Genomic DNA, 23,530 nt, shown 5'->3' with positions numbered 1-23,530 from the left:
CGTTTTTGTCTTTGTGTTGTTTTATGTTAGCGCAAATTATTTCCCCTGTTTTTAAATCAGCCGGCCACGCTTACCTGCACGCTGCCACTCCTACTTGCACAATAATCGGTGAAGCACCACAATTTGCGGGTCCCTCGCCAGTGTCTTGACGGCGGCCATATTAAGTGAGGGGTCAGTTACAGCGCGGTCTAGTCCTCACTTAGGAGGCGCGACCAACATAAATTGCAGCCATGTATACGCGCAGCGTAATCGCGCAGCGAGATCGCCGGAGTTACGCCTGAGTTCAGCCCGTCTGCGCCCGTCCGCGCTGAGGACGGGCTGCAGGTCGGGCTGGACTCGGCTACCACCCCACTATCATCCTCTGAGGCAAGTAGGCAATATTCTAAGGCTAATTTTCTTACTTTTAAACCACGTTCGCTATCCTGCTCACACCGCTTTTCGCCTGAGGGGATATTGCATTCCCTGTGTTGTAGCGTATGTTCCACTTCTTTCAACTTTGTATCTAGTGATTTGATTAATTCGTTGCCCCATCAAACTCGACCAGGTAACTCTTCAAGAACTGGTTTTCTCATTAACGCACGCTCACTCGTCAAGCACAATGTGGCCTTTCACGACTTTGTTGATGCGCGACAACCGGACTGGGTGTTTATTACTGAGACCTGGGCCTCTGATACTTCTGGTCACGATCTGCTGATGGCCATTCCCGATGGCTATTCCTTGCATAGGCAGGATAGACTGCTCCGCAGAGGTGGAGGAATTGCTATTCTTTCTAGATCCTCTTTCTCATGCAATATTAAACTACTATCCATGCCTCAAGATCGTTTCGAAGCTTTCTATTTTTGTATCACGTGTGCCCCATCGGCCTCTTTTACAGGGATCTTGATATATAGGCATCCGGGTCCTAGATCTGGTTTCTCTTCGGATCTTTTGAGAATTCTTGAACCCTATTTTGGTAAGCCTTGTCTTACCATCTTGGGCGATTTGAATTTTCATCTTGATGACACCAATTCAAAGGATACTATATCTTTGGTTGAGTCACTTGGAGCTTGTGTCTTTCATCAACTTGTGAGCAGTCCTACTCATACGGCTGGTCATATACTTGATGGGGTATTCTCTAATGACCCTAGACTTTCGACTGGCCCCCCCCTGCCACTGGTTTGGACGGACCACTTCGCAGTTCCGCTGGAATTTGTTCTTCCTGCCCCTTGTTCTGTTAACCAGACTATTTCCTCACGTACCCTTAGGAGAAACCTAAGGAACATTACGGATGAGGCTCTTGCCTCTCTTGTTTCCTCTACAGATTCTCTTGCTCGTAAGGATGCAGATGAGGCAGCTTTAGTTCTGATGGACTCCATCGCTAGTGCTGTTGATAAACTTGCCCCCGCTTCTCTGCGATATGTAGCCCGGCTGAAGCCTACTGCACCTTGGTTCTCTAACCAGCTGAGACTCTTGAGGCAGGGATGTAGGAGCATTGAGAGAAGGTGGAGGAAATCATGGGATTTCAGGGATCGAGAGGCTCACAAGTCTGCATTACGGGAGTATAAACAGAGAGTGGTAATGGAGAAGCAGGAATACTTCTCCAATCTTACCAGCTCTCTGACATCTTCCAGGGAGCTGTTTAAAATCGCCGATTCATTATGCTCCCTTCAACTCCCTGATCCTGTAGTTAGTTCACAGGAACTATGCAATAAGATCTCTGACTTCTTCCATAAGAAGATCTTTGATATCCATGCTTCTCTGGAAGTCGAGCGCCATTCATTGGATCAGAACATTCTCCCTGTGATATCCAATCTAGATTCCTTCTGTAAAGATTCTCCTATATCTTTCCTAACGGAATTTCCCCCTTTGTCGTTGGAGGGATTGAATCTTTTACTGGATAGGACTAAATCCTCTTCCCCCATGGATCCTCTACCTCTTAAAAAACTTAAAGAGTGTAGAAGTAGTCTTCTTCCTCCCATGCTCATGGCCATGAATAAATCTATAACCCAGGGCTCTTTTCCAACGGTATGGAAGAAGGCTATTGTGAAGCCTCTCCTTAAAAAACCATCCCTCGACCCTGGCCTTTTAAAAAACTTCAGGCCTATTTCCCTTCTCCCTGCTCCTGCAAAAATCTTGGAGGCACACCTCAACCTTCACTTGTCCTCCTTTCTCGATCAGTCTGGATACTTAGACAATACACAACATGGCTTCCGAAAACATCACAGCACAGAGTCCGCTCTCACCCTTGTGGCCGATAACATCCGGCGTAAAGTGGACTCCGGCCAAACTACTGTCTTGGTCCTGCTTGATCTCTCGGCCGCATTCGATACCCTGTCTCCTGCCATTTTAACATCTCGGCTTAGGGAGGCAGGAGTTGAGGGGTCGGCCCTGAGTCTTTTGAACTCCTTTCTTTTAGAAAGAGAGCAGAGAGTGATGCTTGGGAACTACCTCTCCCCTGCTAAGTCTTTGCAATGTGGGGTGCCACAAGGGTCGGCCTTGAGTCCGACCCTGTTTAACATCTATGTGGCCCCCCTTGCTAGACTAGTAAGATCGCAGGGGATGGAGGTAGTATCCTACGCTGATGACACCCAAATTATGGTGTCTCTGGCTCATTCCTCTGTTGCAACATCCGCCTCAAGCTTTAGGGTATGCATGCAGTTCGTGGCAGACTGGATGACTATTAATTCCCTGAAGCTCAATGGCGAAAAAACAGAGGTACTGGTCTTTGGAAAGAACCAGGATGCTTGGTCGAGCGAGTGGTGGCCTTCCTCTCTTGGCATCTGCCCCACTCCATCCCAATCAACCAGAAATTTGGGTGTGATATTTGACACCTTACTCTCTATGTCCCTTCAAGTTAACAGGACCGTGGCCACCTGCTGGGGTGTGATTAGGACCCTTAATAGAATCCGCGGATATCTTTATCCCCAAGCGCGTAAACAAATTGCAGTCGCGCTGGTTGGCTCCAGGTTGGATTATTGCAATTCTTTGTATATGGAGTCCAACAAGAGCCACATACATCGACTGCAAATTGTGCAGAATGCGGCTGCACGTTTTGTTTTGGCCCTTCCCAAGTCATTATCTGTCACCAAAGCCAGGAAAGACCTTCATTGGCTTCCAGTGCAGCATAGAATTTATTTTAAAATTCTATGTATGACCTACAGAGCACTGGCGGAGGGATCAACGAGTGGGATTAGTTCCTTACTCGCCCGTTATGTCCCAGCTAGAGGCCTTCGATCCACTGAACTTCTCCAACTTGTCGTGCCTCGTGTTAGGCTGGCTAGATGGGGAGCTAGGGCCTTTTCAGTTGTGGCCCCTCAGCTTTGGAATTCTATTCCAATTGAGATTAAAAGGTTGCCATCAATTGATTTGTTCAAAAAGGAACTTAAAACCTGGTTCTTTAGGAGGGCCTACCTATGATTGAACGCTCCGCGGGGTGATAAGCTGTTATTTTGATGTTAGGCGCCTTGACGCCCATTGGGCATAGTTTGCGCATAATAAAAACATTTTCATTCATATAAAGTCTCTTGTTGGTATAGACACTTCTGTTTATTGTTCCATTGCACAAGCCAACACGTGTTTCATCGCAGGGAACAATCTGCGAATCTTCAGGGCTTTCAAAGGAAAAGCAAGTTCGTAATGGTAATCACCCAGTCCGGGCGTTATGTTGAAATTTAAAGTCAGCAAGTCAATGCACATTTCGGTAACAATCGATCTTAGTGTTTGCTTGGTTAAAAGGTAAACCGGGCGGAGGAAAGGTCGTGGCTGGGCGGATATGCCGATTCGTCCACGTTGTGAAGTGCACCTTATCTGTATATGTCTCCCTCTTGAATTGCCCGGCGCCGTTTTTCAAAGACGGACATATACAGATTAGGTGCACTTCACAACGTGGACGAATCGGCATATCCGCCCAGCCACGACCTTTCCTCCGCCCGGTTTACCTTTTAACCAAGCAAACACCAAGATCGATTGTTACCGAAATGTGAATTGACTTGCTGACTTTAAATTTCAACATAACGCCCGGACTGGGTGATTACCATTACGAACTTGCTTTTCCTTTGAAAGCCCTGAAGATTCGCAGATTGTTCCCTGCGATGAAACACGTGTTGGCTTGTGCAATGGAACAATAAACAGAAGTGTCTATACCAACAAGAGACTTTATATCCATCCATATATCTCCAACTCAGATGTATTGATTCTCGGAGAGCTACTTGTTTGTGTAAATTGGTGCTAATATCTACAATTCTGCACCAAAGAATTAAACGCATAGCGTGATTAATGATTCATTGAATGTGTACAAGTGCAGGGGCATAGTTGTTTTTTTTTTTTTTCTCCTAAGAACTTGAACCTGGGAACAGTCTTTGCAGTGTGAATTTGTTACATTGGCAAACCTAGCAGCGCAAGTATCCCATAGATCTTGAAAGTGTTGAAAATAATCTTATTGTTTTAAACCCATCATTTGCCTCCTAAATGTTTGCCTTCAAGATATGTGAACATATCTAAAGGTCATGTTACACACCGGACACCCATTGCTTACTGGATTCTGAGTTTCTGTTGCCATGATTCTTCCTCTTGCTCCACCCTGATTAATATTATTATTATTATGACGATGATGCATTGTAGTGTTGTATATAGAAGAATGGATGTGAAGGTAACAAATGGAAAGCAGGATTTCCAGGTTAAGTGAATTCTCCTTTGATGCAGCATACTTGGGTTATACTCTTGCTCCAAAGTGGACCACTTTCCCTGAGTTTAGGGGTTTCCTTTGGCTGCTTAGGAACCTTTCATTCAATCTTATGATACATTGACTTGCTTCAGAGCGGATTTCTAGAAAGGTCCTAGATGGAGCATGTTTACCCTGTAAAGCAGGTCCAAGGGGAAAGTGTGTTCAATATGAATGCCGTAATAGATAGACTTCCTTACCGAAATGTGTGGGAAAATGCTCCACCCCACCCTTATATCACTGAGACTAACCACTGGCCTCCTAAGTGCGTGCAATATGTCCAACTGAACCATCCAGGTGACTGCAGGTATGAGCATTAGATAGTCTAAACCACCTTCGATTGCATTTTCATTCGAAAGCGAGTTTGCCTTTGGTGCCTAGGTGCATCTTTGAAGGACTTACGCTTCCTTTCTTTCTGGAGTTAATTTGGCTTTTCAAATGAATTAAATCTGAATTAAATAGTTTCACTTATAATAGTCTTCCCTCCAGCAGAAAGTCTTCTCATACTTTACATGTAAACTTCGCTCTAAAATCATACCTGGAATTAATAAAATAACATTTGCATAAATATGATCTACTGTTTTATTACTTGATTTTTCTTATGCGTCCACCTTCCACTAAAGAGAGTATAGCTACTGAGTTATGTCATGTATCATGTAGGTACCAACACAAATGCAAACCAGCCCTTTCCTGGCATACGTGCATGAAGTATTCAGCCATCTACCTTTAAATTTGCTGAACATGCTGCTGTAAGGCCTGTCTGAATCAAAGGGGATGTTAAACAGAGGATGATGGATTTAGAGCGATTAAGATGGACCAACGTTTGTGTAGCTTCAGTCTCTAATCCGCATACCCAGCTTGACTGTGCATAAATTGTACCTTTAATGAATTCAGAGGGAATATTTATGTTGGAGAGCTAGGTTTAAAGGTAACTCTCATTCTTTCTCACCATATTAAATTGATCTGTTTCAGCTAGTATTTCTAAAAATTGGGTGAGTAAGTAAACCTGGGGTGCAGACCCCTGTAGTCTTCACTTGGGTAACCACCACGGAAATTACTAACACGCAAGAAGTGTATATGACCACTAGTTTTAAGTGCTTTGAAATTCTCTGTGCTGACTGAGGATGGATTATACAAAAGGATTCTGTAGAAAACCGGTATTTATTTCCATCACCATTGCTTCCCTAATTTTTAGGTCTCGCCTATTCTATGGGATTGAATAGGCGAGATTATAGTAATCTGTCTGAAAAGTCTACCTTGCTGCGGATCAGGTGCAGTTCATGTGAGGCAGGAGTGTGAGGCAGGTGCGTGCACATCATCGCCAGCCACATCCCACACCATGCCTCTGCATCAGACTTCAAAGGAAGCCTCTCGCACACCACCATTTGTCTGAGCCTTGGCATCAGACTTCAAAGGAATCCGCTCACCTTCCCCCCCCCCCAATCAAACTTCAAAGGAATGCACTCCCGCTCCCCGCCACAGCAAACAGTCTCAACCTTACTTTCCCCTTTTTTCTTTCAGTTTCCATACTTTTTAAAATGCACTTTAACCACTAGTGCAACCTATTGAACCCAGGGCCCTAATCGAGTCAGGCCCGGAATGGGCTCTTTCTGTGGGTAGTTTATCTTTTCTTTCACTTGCTGTCGAGTAGGAGGAGGTAATCTGGAGCTTTTACCAATGTGCTGAGTAGGAATTCCGGCCTGGGAGCAGTGATGAAGAGTGTTTTTGTCCCAGGCCTACATTCTCCTCCAGGGTTTGTTCAGACTGCAGCCTCACCTGCCCATGCAAGCTCCCGATATCGATCCACACCATATTGTGTGTACTGCTTTCCCAATGCGCTTTTTACCCATAGTTGATATTTATGTGATGATAGCCTGTCAGTAATGGATCTTTGTGTAATGACGGCGTTCAGTACTTCCTGTTTATGGCAGCAGGTCTTCTTCGCGCACTGGCAGGCTGTGTGCATTTTGTCATCGAGAGCATGTGCACAGTTCCTCTTGTGTGTTGAAATTTTTTATTAAAGTTTTTATTTGAAAATACAGGAATACGTACATATGTAAATAGATAATAAAATAAGATATTGATAAATGAATCCTAATACAAGTATGAAAATAATATAAATATACATAGGATATAATGGATGTGGAGAGGCAAAAATGGCAAATATTCTGTAAGTTATAAAGCAAAAAATAGAAAAGAAGAAAGCGAAAGAATGAAAGGAGAAGAGAAAAGAAAAGGGGAAAAAAGGGAACAAAGAATCCCAGAGTAACAAAGGAAAGGAGAAGGAGATAAGGCCGAGATATAAGGAAAGGAAAAGGAACCTCAGGAAGAGTACACAAATACAAAAGAAAAATTAATTAAGGAGGGATAACAGACGTTGGAAAGGGAGGAGTGGAGACAGTCACTATCCACCATGGCTTATAGGAATGGGGACCATGTTTGAAGAACAACAGAAGCCTGATCTTGCAAGTTATAAATTACACGTTCATAAGAGGCTGTTTGTACCATAGCCACCAGCCACTCCTCCTGAGAAGGAGATAAAGCGGACTTCCAATGACGTAATATACAGATTTTGGCCGTAGCCAAAGCAGTATGAAGAAGACGCGTCAGTGGTTAGATAGTATTGGAAGACCTCGAAAATCATGTAAAATAATATTTGCAGAAGTAAACGGTAATGGTAATGACATAGTAGATGCCAAAGTTTTACTTATAAAAAGCCAAAATGATCTAGTACGGGGGTATTCACAAATAATGTGTGTAATATCGCAACCAGAGGCAGAACATCTCAAGCATAAAGAGTGTTATCAATTTAGCATGATTGAGTTTAGATGGAGACCAGTGCCATTCATGGATGATTTTGAAAATGCAAAATTTGAGATACCTTTATGTAAACCTTCCAGAATTTGATCCCATTGAGCAATTGAATATGTAACTGATAAACGAGATTGCCATTTTAATTGAAGAGCTTTCGAGAGAGGTTGCGAAAAAAGAGGGTGCAGGAAAGTTTTATAAAGACCAGAAGTCACACCTTTAAAATTTCCCAACAAATGTAAATAAGACAAAATAGGAGACGCGGCCAACAATTCAGGTGGAGAACCTAAATGTTTTGTGATGGCTTGTTGAAGTTGAGTATATTGACGGGAGTGTGTGGATGGTAATTGGAACTCGTCACTGATTTGAGAGAAAGATTTACAGTTGCTCCAAAGAGTAAATACCTGCCTCCTGCCACAGAGGCCATGATAACATGCGACCATGAACGCAAATAGCTGAGTTGGACCATAAAGGAGCTTTGACATGAAGCCGCGGATTAGATTTAAGTAGACGATGACTTCTTTGCCAAGATTTATACATAGCAGATAAGATAGGATTTTTGGGATCGGAAGAACTGGAACCCTTACTATACAAAAGGGACAAGCCAAGACTAGAAGATAAGTGACGTTCAAGTGGAACCCATTGAGGTATGTCTTTAGATTTGGGCAAAAAGAAGAAAAGTTGTGAAAGATGGAGGGCGAGTGAGTAATGCTCAATAGAGGGAAGACCCAAGCCGCCTTGTAATTGGTGAGATTTTAATTTGGCCAAGGTAAGACGCGGTTTGGCCGTACCCCAGATAAAAAGTTTAACTTTAGAGTCAATGGACCGAAGAATAGTCAGGGGAATGTTTAGAGGGAGCATACCTAGACCTTAAAGAAATCGCGGTAGGGTGACCATCTTAACCGCCTGAACCCGCCCCCAAAGAGATAAGCCGAGAACTTTCCATTTATCAATCTCTTTGCATTTGTGCAATCAACGGTGTTAAATTGTCCATAACTATGTTATTCAATCCTCTGTTAATCAACACTCCCAAATATTTAAGGCGGGAAGATTGCCAGTGAAATGGAAAACCAGAAATTGCAGCTTTTGTAGTACTAATGGACATGGGCAATGTTTCACTCTTATCCCAGTTAATCTTATAACCGGAAAAAGAAGAGAAATTATTTATGATACTAAGGAGAGCAGGGAGAGAGCGGGGAAGGTCAGTAAGTGTGAGAAGAATATCATCCGCGTATAAATACATTTTTGAATGACCAATTGGAAGAGGAACACCAACCACTGCGGGTGATTGACGTATTGCAGCAGCCAAAGGTTCCATTGCCAAAAGAAAAAGAAGAGGGGAAAGAGGACAACCTTGACGAGTACCCCGTCTGATTGGAAATGTAGTAGAAAGAAAACTGCCGCAGTTAACTTGAGCTGGAGGACTATCATATAACAGACGCACTTTAGCCACAAATTGGTCGCCTAAACCAAATCGTTGCATTATGGTAAAAAGATACTCCCACTCAATACGGTCGAATGCTTTTTCGGCATCCAAAGAAAGGAGTAGGGCATCGTTAGCGAGATTTTTAGCCGACCATAAAGCATGAGAGAGAGTACGTAAATGATTTCGAGATGAACGACCAGGAACAAAGCCTACCTGTGAATTGTGGATTAAAGAAGGTACAACCTTACGAAGACGAGATGCGAGGATACTTGCAAGAATCTTAACATCAGAGTTTAAAAGGGATATGGGGCGATAACTACCACACAGCATAGGATCTGTACCAGGTTTTGGTAAAACCGTGTTGATGGCCTTGTTGGAGATAGAACCAAGAGAAGATTCCTCCGTGGCTTCTGCAAATGCGGCATGTAAAGTATCAACCATACTCTGACCAGTCCACTTGAAAAATTCAGGAGGGAAACCATCCTCGCCTGGTGCTTTATGGTATGGTAAAGCAGCAATAGCTGAGGAAATTTCCTCCTTCGTAATAGCTCCGTCAAGTAGAGCTCTACCATCATCAGAGAGTCGTGGAAGATGTACCGTATCCAAAAAATTTGACATCTCTGAAATGTCTATGTGAGTGTTTGGTGAATAAAGAGATCTGTAAAATGAAGCAAATTCATCAACTATTTCTTGCGGTCGAGTAAACATAACGCCAGAACTTGATTTATTAGCGGGAATTGCCCTAGCAGCCTCCCTCTGGCGTAGTTGCGCAGCCAGCAGTCGGCCAGCTTTTTCACCCTGCTCATAGTAATGCCCTTCCATCTTTTGTAAGGCATATTCGGCCTTAGAAGTAAAAAGACTATTAAGAGACCTGTGTGCCTGCTCTAACAATTTACGGTTTTGAAGGGTTGGTTTTGAGACATATAATTGGGAAAGTCGGCAAATTTCTTTTTCCAAATCAGCCAGTTTGCCAGCGTTTTTCTTATTATATAGAGTAGCGTCCTGCATAAGTTGGCCTCTGATAGTTGCCTTAGCAGCTGCCCATACCGTTCGTTTAGAGGAAATTGAGTCCTCATTGTTCAAAAGGTAGTCCCGCATGTATGATTGTAGAAGAAGTTTACCTGTTGGTGTTTTATATTTATTGATGTTTAAACGCCAGGACTTGCGCCCTGGACTGGAGAGACCCAAATCAAAAGACCAGGAAACAGGGGAGTGATCAGAAATAGCTGCTTCTAGGATTTTCGATTCTGTAACTAGCCGGATTGTATGTTGCGAAAGAAGAAAATAGTCAAGACTGGAGAATATACCGTGAGTAGAAGAAAATAATGTATATTCTTTATCTTGAGAGTAACTGAGTCTCCAATGATCAACAAGCCCAGTATCAGAAAGAATGTCACGCAAAATGGCTCTATCGGATGCATTGACGGTATCAAGACAACCTGTTCTGTCATGGGCAAGATCTGGAGCCAAGTTCCAGTCACCTCCAATGAGAAATTGGGTAGTATTTATTTCTGTGAGGAGGCAATTGAGTCGAAGGAAAAATTGCTTTTTGGAACCTAATGGAGCATAGACAGAGCCAAGACAAATGAAAGAATTACTAAGTTTCAACTTAACAAATACATACCGACCATCCGGATCAGTCCATGTCTTGATAATCGTAAAAGGAAGTGACTTTCGAAAGAGGATGGCAACCCCACATTTACGAACAGGGTTGGAATTGGTGGGATCCGGTTTAGAAACACTGCTATGAATGGCTTTACCAACCCAATCCCTGCTAAGTTTACTAGATTCAATATCGTCCAAATGGGTTTCCTGCAGTAGGGCAACGTCTACATGTTTAGAATGCAAATAAGAAAGAACCTTCTTTCGTTTAATATAATGGGTGAGGCCATGAACATTCCAGGAAATCACCGACAACGGATGGATAGAAGACATGACAATAAAATTGAACCAGAAGATGATAAAGAAAAAAGAAAATAAATAAATAGAGATAAGAGAAGAAGCTTGTTGCTCTGGGCAAGGAGGAAGAGGAGAAAAGGAAAAGAAGGGAAGGTCGATTATAAAGGCAGAATAAAGAGTGGAAAAGACACAGCAAATATGAATAGAGAGAGAAAAAGTATTATAGGTACAAAGAAAAGAATGAAAGAGAAAGAAAAGAAACCTAGACTGTTAACTACGGGTCTGGGTGCACCTACAGCAGCACCAAGGGAGACCGGACCCCCTCCAAGCAAGGAAGAAGGGGGATTCTGGGAGCAAGTAATAAAACTGAATCTGTAAAACGCAATTAGAGTGATTACAACAAGAAAAAATATGGAAAGCCATATACCATTATCATGAAATATAAGCAGTAAAATGGAAAAAATCATGATATAAGAATCATACAATAAGAGAATAACAGAAGGAGAAAAGAAAAACAAGGGAAATGGAATAAAAGCGAGACATATTGCACAATGAAAGAGGTGCGAAAGATAGAATGAGTGAAATATGAAGGTTAAATGAGAGGAATAGAGAAATCCAGCACCAATAGAAAGAGGGGGAGAAAAGAGAATAGAAAGTACAGATAATAATGCATGGGAATAAAAGCATAAGAAAATACCAGAACCTAGTTTAGGAAATATATGAAAGTATCCAAAGCGGAGTGACCACTGAAGGAAATGAATAATGCCACGTTAAATAACCAGTACAATAACATAGGGAAAGAATGCATTGGAAAAAGGACCACCATAATAAAGGTGACAGTTTTGAATCAAGCCTTCAAACAAAGACATACTGTGAGGACGCCGAACGGGTAGCGTAAAACCATGAAAGAACGGGGGTAGAAAACACAATATAAAACAAAGAACAGAAGTTATCACACCACAGAAAGAAAGACGGCGTTAGAATAAGACCTAGACGAGAATATTAGGATAAGGAAAAGAAGAAGAAAAACACGAAAAGGAGACAAACCAACAATGGCACATAAAAAGAGGGAGAGAGATAGCATGTAAAGACAAGGAGGAAAAACCATAAAATCATGCAATGGAAGAGAAACAAATGAAAATTATCAGAAACAATCGAAACATAGAAAACAATGAAACAAATAGACACCAGTCAAAAGTGAAATAGTTAATAAATGAAATATTGAGTGATTACTCGAACAACAATAACATAACTATAACGGGGAGAGTGCATAGGAGGGAAGAAAAACTACCTGCAGGAGGATAACAGTCTTATAGTATATAATAAGCAGAACCTGAAAATGATTAAATGACTGTAAAACTGAAAATCACATATTAATAGCGAATATCTAATAATAGTAAGCCATTAGGCATTATACAGAACACTAAGTATAAGGAACAATATTATACCATAAATAAAAGTCTCAGTGGACTAAACCAACAACAAAAGCTTTATGAACAACAAATACCGCTATAAACTTATAGAATAAGAAAAAAGAAAATATTAGAGCATAAAAGTGAATTCAGTCCGCATCAGAAGGCGTCTTAAGAGGCGATCTAGACTTGTCTCGTTGCTGCGTGGTAGTATGAGAGGAGACAGAGTGTAGAGCTGAATCCCTGTCCTCTTTGAGAACGAGACAGACGAGTAAAATCCCTACCACGTTGTCTAGATTCAGGAGAGGTGTATAATTGAGATGTTGGTAGATTCATAGAGGAGGACTTAGACTGAGGAGGTTGGGCAGAGGAAGAAGACTGAGTTTCCATATCATTTGTTTTGATATCGTCCAGAAACTGTTGAAGTGCAGGATCATAAGAGTCTTTGTACTCTCCATTCCTGGTAATACGAAAACGTGCAGGTTCAAATAAACCATATTTAATGTCCATTTGACGTAACTGGGGCCGCATAGAAAGAAACGCTTTCCTCCGCTCATTCGTTTCTTTAGAAAAGTCTGCAGCCATATGGATGGTATGACCTTGAAACGAAGGAGCCATGAGTGCGAGCCAATGATAAAATCGGTCTGGTTTGCTCATGTCGGAGAAAACGAGCAAGAATTGGCCTGGTCCTTGCCGAAGTACCGGACCGTGGTGGGCCCAGTCTATGAGCACGTTGGAGCTCAATAGGAGGAGTAAAAGAAATACCAGTGAAAGTGGGAAGGGCATTACAAAGAAAGGACTTCACATCTTGCTTTTCTATATTTTCTGGAAAACCAAAAAAGCGGATATTGTCTCTACGACTGCGATCTTCCAAATCGATGATCTTACTATGTAGAAAGAGCAGATCTTGATCTGAATCCTGAACAGAATCCAGTCGGCCTTCTATATCCACTATGTTAGAGGCAATGACGTCAATCCTTGTATGGAAAGTAGTGAGTTCTGCCCTAATAGACTTGGTCTCTGCAGTTAGTGAAGTCATAGCAATATCCAGACCTTCCAGTCGTCGGTTAGCTCCAGAGAGTTCTTACAAAATGCATTGCATGGTATCCGATAAGGATTTGTCGCTGTGAGGTGATGCAGCTTGCGGTGCAGGAGGTGACGCAGATCCATTACCTTTAGCTGTCGAAGCAGAGGATTGTTTAACCACATCAGTAAAAAGTGTTTGTTTAGGCCCACGACCACCATTTCTATTATTAGACCTTTCCGTGCACCGTTGTAGTGGTGGTCTACAATAGCGAATAGAGGGAATATTGGAATATGAGGCAATGATGAAATATATCAAATAACAGGAAGATAATAAAATATGAGTAGCAAGTGAATGTCCAAAGCGAACAGCATATAATTAATGCCTGAGATTTGAAAAAATCATTACAGCATTGCCACAAAATAACAAATAGTACGCCACTAAACCAAAGTAGTGTTAAAGTATCAAGTCATGCGTGTCAAAAGTACCTCAGAAACAAAGTATAGAAATACAGTAAATGAGTACGACAATGGATTAGCAATGCAGCAATGACAAAGTAATTGCACGTAATGTGAGAATACACACTGAATTTGAAGGTAAAGTATCATACACTCAGGACTGTCACAAAGAAAACATGAGATTATGGTGCTGGCATATAAAGCAATTCACATGAGCTAGTAACAGCGGTAATTGTAACTGAAAATTCAGCCCACTTTCCTTCCGCCCCCCCCTCCCCCAAGCGGAATTAGGAAAGCGTCATATTAGAGGAACAGGTTGACATATTAAAAAGAAGTGATAAGACTGATAGTCAAGTAACTCTGACCCAAATGTCGTATATGTCTCCTAAATCGGCTGAATAAAAGTGCCAAAGTCAAGTCAGTAGAGTCAAGGAGAAAGATGGAACAGTACTTCTGCAAGTAAATCTGCCTGTACCGTTAATACTGACTTCAAGGGATATTCAAATCGGCTTCTGTATATAAAAGCAATCCTTAAGTAACAATAAGTCATGCAGCTGTCGCCTTTCACGTTTTGCCATTGCACCTGGTCACTTGCACATAGTTGACTAGAGAGAACGCTTTTCAGTAGAGTAACAGGTGTGTCAGTCGTACAAATGGCTTTTCCTTTCCCCCTTATGGTGCTGGTTTCCAATTAAGGTTGCTGTTAGCTGCTAGACAAACTATTTAACAAAATGCTGTGGAGGGCGCTGGTTGCTAAAAAATGCAGGCAAAGGCATTGAGGAAGACAGACTGTGTCCTCAGTGAAATGCGCCCCCACCGTCTGAGGGGGCGTGGCCTACAACATGAGGAGGCGCCGCCCTGTAGTGTGGAGAACGCCGCCCTTGCTGAGGAGAGGCGCGGCTTCAGAAGCGCGCGAACACCGCAGCGCAGGTCGCTGGACCAGCCGTCTCACCGTCACCTCTCTATCTCGGGAACAGAAGCTGCCATCCGAGACAGAAAACTACCGCAGCAATCCCCATGGGCCTCAGAGACGACCCACACGAGCAGGTAAGACTAGGAAGCTCGTCGGGGTCCGTCCCTCGGCGGAGCTCTCCTAGCAGGCGGCCATCTTCCTGCGTGGCCAGACCACGCCCCCCCTGCACAGTTTCTCTTCATGCAATGACCCCATGCCGTCCTTGTTCCATGCGATGATACCCTACCGGCGTAGCTCTGTGAGATGACTGCATGTTTCTAGTTCCTCTACGGGTGATGAAAGCAGTGGGTGTCTCTCACTTTCTGCTTTCCCTCATGTTAGGGGGGGTTTATATTCGAACGGTGCAGTCTGAGACTTATTGCTTGGTCTTTAGGGAGCTTCAGTCAGAGGTGGGCAGTGCTTTAATTTGGAGAATGCATCCTAGCTCCAACATGTTTCTAATCTTGCTGGTGCTGTTGCAGAATGTCTGGGTTGCCAAATGCCACGGCCGTCTAGTCTGTATGTCACAACTTGCCTGTTTATCCACCAGTATACCTTTCTTGCACCTACCTTGGACACGCCTGGGTTCCTTTTCATCCCTGCGTTCTCCATTTGCCACTTTTGTCTGTCTTTCTCTCCCTCTTTCCTTCCACCGTTGGGTCAAAGACTAATGACTAACAATGAGTTCCGTTCCCCAAAGAAGGATGCCGGTGGCCCCACCCGCACGTGGCGCGATTGTGTGGAGCCCCCAGCATCCCGTTGTAGCATTTCGCAATAGCGGGGGCTTTCCCTCTAACAGATCACCTGGGTTTCTTATTTACTTTCATTTTCATGTCAAGGGCCGCCCAGCAGTCGCAAGTCTGGCTGCACACTAGATAACTTGTGCCCCCTCACCTCCTCTCCTGTGCTCAAGGGGTTTTAAACTAAGCATCTCTCCCGCTTTGTTGGTCATCTCCTGTGGCCAGGAGAGGCGAAAACCCAGAGCTAAAAACTCTGAGATTTCTTTAAACATCAGTCCAGTTGTATTATCTTTGAACTCGTGCCAACCTCGCTCTACCGCCCTCGCTCTACCGCCCCCGCTCTACCGCCCTCGCTCTACCGCCCTCGCTCTACCACTCTACCGCCCTCGCTCTACCACTCTACCGCCCTCGCTCTACCACTCTACCGCCCTCGCTCTACCGCCCTCTCTACCACTCTACCGCCCTCTCTACCACTCTACCGCCCTCTCTACCACTCTACCGCCCTCTCTACCACTCTACCGCCCTCTCTCTAACACTCTACCGCCCTCTCTCTACCACTCTACGGCCCTCACTCTCTACCACTACCGCCCTCACTCTACCATCATGTCTAATTTACGCTCTTTTTTCCTCACTGCTGCACGCCGCTCACTGCTGCACGCCGCTGCATGCCGCACACTGCTGCACGCCGCACACTGCTGCACGCCGCACACTGCTGCACGCCACACACTGCTGCACGCCTCGCACTGCTGCCCTACACACATTCGCCCCCACAAACTGCCTCCTCACACACTGCCCTCACACCACTCTCACCCACTCACCCTCACTCACCCTCTCACCCCCTCACCCTCTCACCCTCTCACCCCCACTCACCCTCACACACACACACACACCCTCACCAGCATAGCATAACAAAACATAGCATAGCATTAAGCCTGCAAATCAAAACATAGCATAGGATAGCATAACAAAAAATAGCAAAACAAAACATAGCATAACAAAGCATAACATAACAAAACAGCATAGCATAACACAACAACACATAGCATAACAAAACACAACACACAACAAAACATAGCATAGCTTAACAAAACACAACAAAACATAGCATAGCAAAACATAATAGCAAAGCATAGCAAAACATAGCATAACATAGCATAGCATAACAAAGCATATCATAGCATAGCAAAGCACGGCAAAGCATAGCAAAGCACGGCAAAGCATAGCAAAGCACGGCATAGCATAACAAAGCACGGCATAGCATAACAAAGCACGGCATAGCATAACAAAGCACGGCATAGCATAACATAGCAAAGCATAGCATAGCAAAACATAGCATAGCATACAGCATCACTCAGGGGCACCATATCACTATGCGCTACCACAGCATCACTGAACGCCACAGCATCACTTGTACGCCATCACAACATCACTCAGCGCCACCATAGCATCAATCTGTGCAACCATTCAACAACACCTGGTTCAAATAAGTTCTCTCAAGGTTTCAAGCTTTATTGCAAATGTAACAAAAAGATGTTAATATTTCACTTCTGTTCTTGGATTTTCGTCACAAGAAAATACACTGAACATAATCTTCACCAAAGTTATTTACAAAAGTTTAAGCTATTGCCATTATAAATTACAATAACTTTTATTTAAGTATTAATTATTGAAAAAAATTAAAACCCATTGTTTGTAATATCAGTACATGTAAGTCACGTAAATACAACACATATTGCATTACAAATGCTATAGGTGTCACATTTGCGAAAGTTATAACTATTGGTATTGTAAATGACAAAGCTATTAATTGCGCTATTTTCAAAAACAAAACCTAAATAAAAAAATTGTCATTTACAATACCAATAGCTCAAACTTTCCTAATGCGAGACCTATTACATTGCAAATGCTTGTTCTTGTCACTGTAATGGAGATGAGGTAATTTTTTGAAGGATGATTAACATTTCTGCTGGGCGGTATAAGGTCTACTCCTTTACTTCATGTATTTAAACGTTATTTAACCATAGGAACAGTTGAAGTAACTATCTTTTTTATTAATATAGATTTTTTTTTTTTTTAAATCGCTCTTTATAGGGAAATGTGTTCCAGGATGCAGTCTTCAATCAAACCGTCACAATCATTGAGAGGGAGGATGGCCTTGATGGTGAAACGTAAGTAACATTGCCTTTTTAGAAATGCCAACTTTTTGTTTTTGTTGCAATGTTAGCAACTTAAGTATTTAAGCAGCTGTGTGTACTAGTTAGCACTAGCTACATCCCAGATTCACTTTGCCCTGATCTGCTTGTATTATTTTCACAGTTAATTGTAATGCCTAATAATGGCTTTTGCAGCTCAGTAAAATGTTTACTTCTGCTTTAATTTCATGCATATCACAAGGTTTTCCTTCTACATGTAAAAATCCAATTTTAGATTTGATTGTTGAAGACTAATGATTTGCCAAAATAGACAAGCGTTCAATGTAGTAACATTTTTTTAACCAGTGGCGCATGTGTGTAATTGTTATATTTTGCCTGGTCTTTTGCTTTGAATTTGTTCTGAATGTGCGTTCTCCAGCATTAGTTTTAACCTAGTGCCCCGCTAGAACTGTTCCCTGCCAACAGTCGCAGAAACCCAGAGAAAGGTTAAATCAAAAGCATGGTTGTATAAAGTTAGTGTGCTAATTGTATTTACTCTAGCTCATTGCTTGATGTGATAGGTAGCCAATGAGGTGTGGGGCGATTAAACTTTGTTTGCCGGTACCACAGCTCAGATTTCTCTGTAGTATGTCATGGTAATGCAACGTCTCAGAGCCAGGCTCCTTTTAGAGCCCCTATACCAAACAAAAAGGCTGAATTTCTTGTACTCCAGAGAAATCTCCTGTCCTCTGATAAGAAAATTGTTAGCCATTTGTTTTCTCTTAGGGCTCCAAAGTTCACATAATTTTCAGGTTTAGATCTCCCCCCCACCACTCCCCGACCCTGAGCACCGTGCCATGGTAAAAACGAGATGTTTCTTTCTAATTTGTCATGTTTTCAGTGTGTGTAGTAGTACACCATATGCTGTGTACATTTCAGCCATCTAGTGTTTGGCTTGTACCATATAAAGTTGTTTTACTTCGAGGTTTTGAGGTGATTCGTGGTACCTCCCTTGAAACACACATTGCACCAGGACACACTGCATTTCATACTGCTCTTCCTTCCCTGGTCAGATGGGGGCTGACTGCTCTTCTTGTGGTAAATAAAATATTACCCTGGCAGAATTTCTAGGCATTAACAAAGTATCATGCATCAAATGAGAGACAGGATCCGTGGTGTCCAAGTTAAATGGGCTTTATTCCAATAACTCGAGTCAAAGGGAGAATCAGTTCCATCACCCAGAGGTTCAGGAAGAGTCTTCTAACAATTATTTTCTGAACATGGGTTATATACATTTAATCTTGTACATAGGACGTAGGAAGGAACGCTCGAGGCAGAGCAGAAAAAAGAAAGAGATAAGAACATGTGGGTGTACACTTTGATGAGTCATAGGTAGGTGATAGGTAGGTGTCATAGGTGGGTGGGTACTTAGAGGAGGAGTTTGGATAGCTAGCTGGAACTATGCCCTAATTGTGCAACTTTGAGCATGACGTGCAATTGACGTGTAACTGGGAGGAAGCTGACTTTCAACCTAGTAGAGAGATCTCTTGTGTCAAGGCGACCAGCACATCTAGTACAACTGATATCTAGAGTCAGGGGATGTATAATCTGATTATTCGTTCATTACATGAGCTTTCTATGGATGCAAGCACTGTAATCCACTTAAACAGAGACAGAATGGCTGGGCCCTATCTATGCAGATGGGTTCTGTGTACCTTCTTCACCAGACTGTAATGTGATTCTGTAAAGCAACAGATGACTGTTATTCATAATACTGTCTTGGCAGGCCTCTTGCTGGGCTTCTTGCGGCTTTCAGTCTGTCAGGAGTCATGAAATGCAAATACATGGGCCTTATGCTACCTTAACGTTTGGGAGACTTTGATGACTGGCATTTCTAATGCAGGACATGAATGCAGAGGCCTAGTGATTCAGGCCACTACAAGGAAATATGCATGGATGACATGCACACACATGTAACATAGGGTATACGTAGGGGGCATCTTGGTCAGGTAAAATTTCATTTTCCTCATTCTGCCACTGTGTATCAGTTGAGGACTTCAGTGCTGGAGGATCAGAAAAACTAATGCTTTGACCGCATTAAGCTTTAACTGAATAACCACGACTGCTTTGTGTTTGACTTGTGATGTGTCCTAGGAGATTGATGTGTTTTGGGAGTGGAGGGATGAAAAATACATCAGGTCTCTAATCTGTGCTTTACTGTGGTCAACTATGAAAGCAACTCTGTAGCGTGCATCACATTTCATTGAAAACAATTTGAGCTCCCAAGGGGCTGAATATAGACCAAGCCCACTCCCAGAAAGGTAGATGAGAATGTCAAGGGCCTCCACTCTAATAATTTTTTTAATCATTTTTTTTTGGGGGGGGGGGGGCTTCTAGTACAGCAAAGGCTCTTGGAGTGTAGTCCAATTATTTGTGACTAGAGATGACTGGTATTCTGGGAATTAGAGATCTCTGAGAGCCCCATTGAAATATTCATCCAGAAGAAAAACCACACCTAGGGCTTTGGGGTCCTATACCAAGGACCTGTAATATAAAGCCAAAGAGCACGATACCTTGACGGAACCACTGTCTCCGAAAAATGAACAGTCTGTTGCTCACTAATCAAGACCATGCAACCAGGAAGTGCACCTTCAATGTTGAAGAATCCTTTGTTAATAGTTATTAAACCAGAGTTGAAATGCCATTGAAACTGCTTCAGTACCACAGGCTTCTTTGAAGCTGACAAACGCCTCAACCCTGGAGGCACAACTTGAGTTGACATCACCACAGTCCGATCCTCTACAAACTGATTTACATTGACTAGTCTGGTCATATTGTTGTACAACACTAAGCTGTAAAACGCCAGTTTTTAGGATTCCAGTCATTATGGAACATCTAAAAAGGTGTCATGCATAAAGACGATAATAGTGCATTCACGCTTACAATTCTTTCCAAACGTTTAGTCCCCATTTCATATTATCTAATCAGATTGATTTTTGTTCTTCATTAAACGACCAAATATGATCACATGTTCTTGACACACTCAGGTTGGGCCTTTGTCCCAGTACATTGTGGACTTTAGCGAAACTCAGTGAAGTTAATTCTTCAACATAAACAGTGATGTTTTAGACACTATATTTTATAAAAGGAAAATACTTCCCATATGAATTTGTAGTAGAACTCTGCAAACTAGTGGTTCCGGTTATTCAATTTTGTTTTTATGGTGCTTATCCATGTTCAAGAGGCAGTGCACTCGTTGCTCAAGAACTCCTTGTTGCATGCAAGTAATATATAGCGTTGTAGGTGGCTAGCTGTCAAGAATCGGTTGATTTTCATACACTGGTTCCAAGTGACATCAGATCGAAAACGTGAGCGAATGTAGATTTGCCTGATGTTATTTAGATCCACAAGATAGGGAAATTCCATCCTTGACAGCTACGCATAGTTTTATGTTGTGTATGTGCGCCTACCAACAATACACCCCAAAAAACCCATTGTTGACCCCCACTGCTCAGATCAGGGAAGGTGAGTCGTAGAGACGCAAAGCACAACCTAAACTCCCCCTCGGCCTGATTCTGAATTTAGCCATGTTGACATGTTGTTTTTCAGTCCAGAACTAAGAATGGTATTGATAATGCATATTTTTTGTCTTTATTCTTATAAGGATCTTTTTGTACGTTTTCCTCGGAGGTCTTGGTTTACTTGTTGTTGTCGGCTTGCACCAGCTTATGGAGTCAAGGAAGGTAAGTGTTGTAATTAATAAAAAAAATAAGTTGATAAGTAGGGAGCGACGTTATGGCAAATACAGCTGGCTTGTTTTTGTACTCTGATACACACACTCACACACACACACACTCATTCCTAACAGGTTGAGGACTGCTTGCACTAGTGAGCACAATTTTTTTTTAAAAAGTCTCCAAAACATTGTCACTATAACAGCTTGCACTCCATTTGCAGCAGTGTCCCTTCGCAGAAGTTCCACTTGTATGTGAGCATCATCAACCCCTACATATTAAGCATTCTCGTTTTGTCTGGACGCATATAGAAATTGACTTCTGGTCCTTCCCATTTTTAGGTCTGACCTAAATGCCTCTTTAGCTGGGTTGCTAGTCTCATGTTTTCCCAAAAATATGCAAAAAATGCATACATGTATAGAGACTCTCCAGCAATACTTTTGCCAATGGTCTGTTCAGACTTCACTCAAATAAGGTTTCCTTCCGCCATGGCAAAAATATAGGTCAGTGGTCCAGATAATTTCAGCCATTGGAGACGTTCACTTTGACTGCGTTTTGCATTGCACAGGTCTTCCTACATCTAAAATGAGCTCTCTATGAACGAAACGTTTTAGAGACTTGTACTCCCCAGTATATCTATATAATGTCAACTATTTCTATACCACTTAAGACATTGTTAGTCGATTTATTACTATAAACCATCTTGGGTATATTTATCCTTCAGAAAAACAAGCACAAGGCATGTGTAGTTAGTGTACAATGCACATTTTAGCTTGAAGACCATCGGCTTTCCACCTCCACTGCACTCTTCTGTGAGGACCACTATTGGTTGTCCAGTACTACAGCTTTCCAACCTCGGTTGGTGTACAGTGCACCAGGTTTTCCATCTGCATTGTATTGCTTTTCTGTGAAGGCTTTATGTTGGTAGAATAGTGCAACATGTATGCATACACCAAACAGTTCCCCAGGAATAAAACTTATTAGACACTTCAAAATAAAGCAGAACCGAAGAAATCTAAATACACTGACGCCAGAGAACAGTGCAGGTTACCGAAGATCCCTTTATTTTTTTTACCAAATATTTCGGGAGTGGGGTTTTAACTGTAGGGACGTAGTGGCTGAAGAATGCAGGTAGGGCATGGGACATTCGCAGTTCAGGTTGTTGCTTCAAGTGTCACCACACGTTCACACAGAAGGACAGCCATCCAGTGTACATTGTCTGCCCAGCGACCGCACCCCGAAGGGCAGCAGTGCCTGTGCAGAGTTTCAACCTGAAACCCTTAAAGGTAGGTAGGTGCACTAACCAAAAACAGACTCCTTGCGTAGACGAGATCTACAGCAATGACAATGCATCAGAGAGCGGGCTAACAAACGACCTCACCTGTTCCAGCTTGGTCGCTGGGCTTCCCGTCCTTCCCGCCGCCGCAACGCCACCTCAGCGTCCGCAGTGAGGACCAGGAGGACTACCAGACCCAGGCTCCCCAGCGGCACCAGCCGCCCCCGCCAATCACGCGCCTGGAGGCGCTTTAAATCGCAGCTCTATCCCGGTGGAGCAGGGGCATTCTTCACCAGAGAGGGGGCTAACAAACGACCTCACCTCTTCCAGCTTGGTCGCTGGGCTTCTCGTCCTCCTTCCCGCCACCACAACGCCACCTCAGCAGCCGCAGTGAGGACCAGAAGGACTACCGGACCCAGGCTCCCCAGCGGCACCAGCCGCCACCGCCAATCACGCGCCTGGAGGCTCTTTAAATTGCAGCTCTACCCCCGCATCGCTGGACGCACGCGGGTGTCGCCGGGAGAAGCCCGGGCAAAGGGCGGGCCGTCTGTGGCCGTCCGGGGCAGGAGGAGGCAGGGCTGGGCCATCCCCCCCTTCATCTTGTCACCCAAGGTACTGTGCACGCATTGCTTGTTTTCCCAGATACACTTGTTATTGCAATGGGGAAAAGGAAATCCACCGATGACGCCAATGAGACAGTGGGTGGGGCGGCAAACGGTGGGGAAAAAAGCAAAGAGGTCGAAGGTTAAGCCCCAGAAAAAGCGCTTCATATACGCGGGCAGCAATTGTGTTATGGACCGGATCGACAGCTTGGTGCAAGACTGTGAGGACCTGTTGATCTCTACCCCGTACATACAATAGACTGTTTTAGAGGGTTGTAGAAATGCGCCTATCAGTGTAGGAAAGACCCTAAGGAGGGGCACAGCGGTCATCCCAGAAATGTTTTTGAATAAACCTAGTACAGGGA

General features: G+C 43.2%; 1 protein-coding gene across 1 annotated transcript in view; it reads left to right on the top strand.

Annotated features, from left to right (window-relative positions):
- SSR1 (signal sequence receptor subunit 1) overlaps positions 1-23,530 on the top strand; it is a 149,854-nt gene that overhangs the window by 70,929 nt on the left and 55,395 nt on the right. The window contains exons 5-6 of the mRNA XM_078688066.1: positions 17,513-17,589; positions 21,218-21,296. Of these exons, the coding sequence (XP_078544192.1) occupies positions 17,513-17,589; positions 21,218-21,296 (156 nt within the window). The remainder of the gene's footprint in view (positions 1-17,512; positions 17,590-21,217; positions 21,297-23,530) is intronic.

This window comes from Lissotriton helveticus, chromosome 4_1 (genome assembly GCF_964261635.1).
Source record: "Lissotriton helveticus chromosome 4_1, aLisHel1.1, whole genome shotgun sequence".
Taxonomy (NCBI): Eukaryota; Metazoa; Chordata; class Amphibia; order Caudata; family Salamandridae; genus Lissotriton; species Lissotriton helveticus.
Note: the sequence above shows the minus strand (reverse complement) of the source record. Positions and strands in the feature narration are given on the sequence as shown.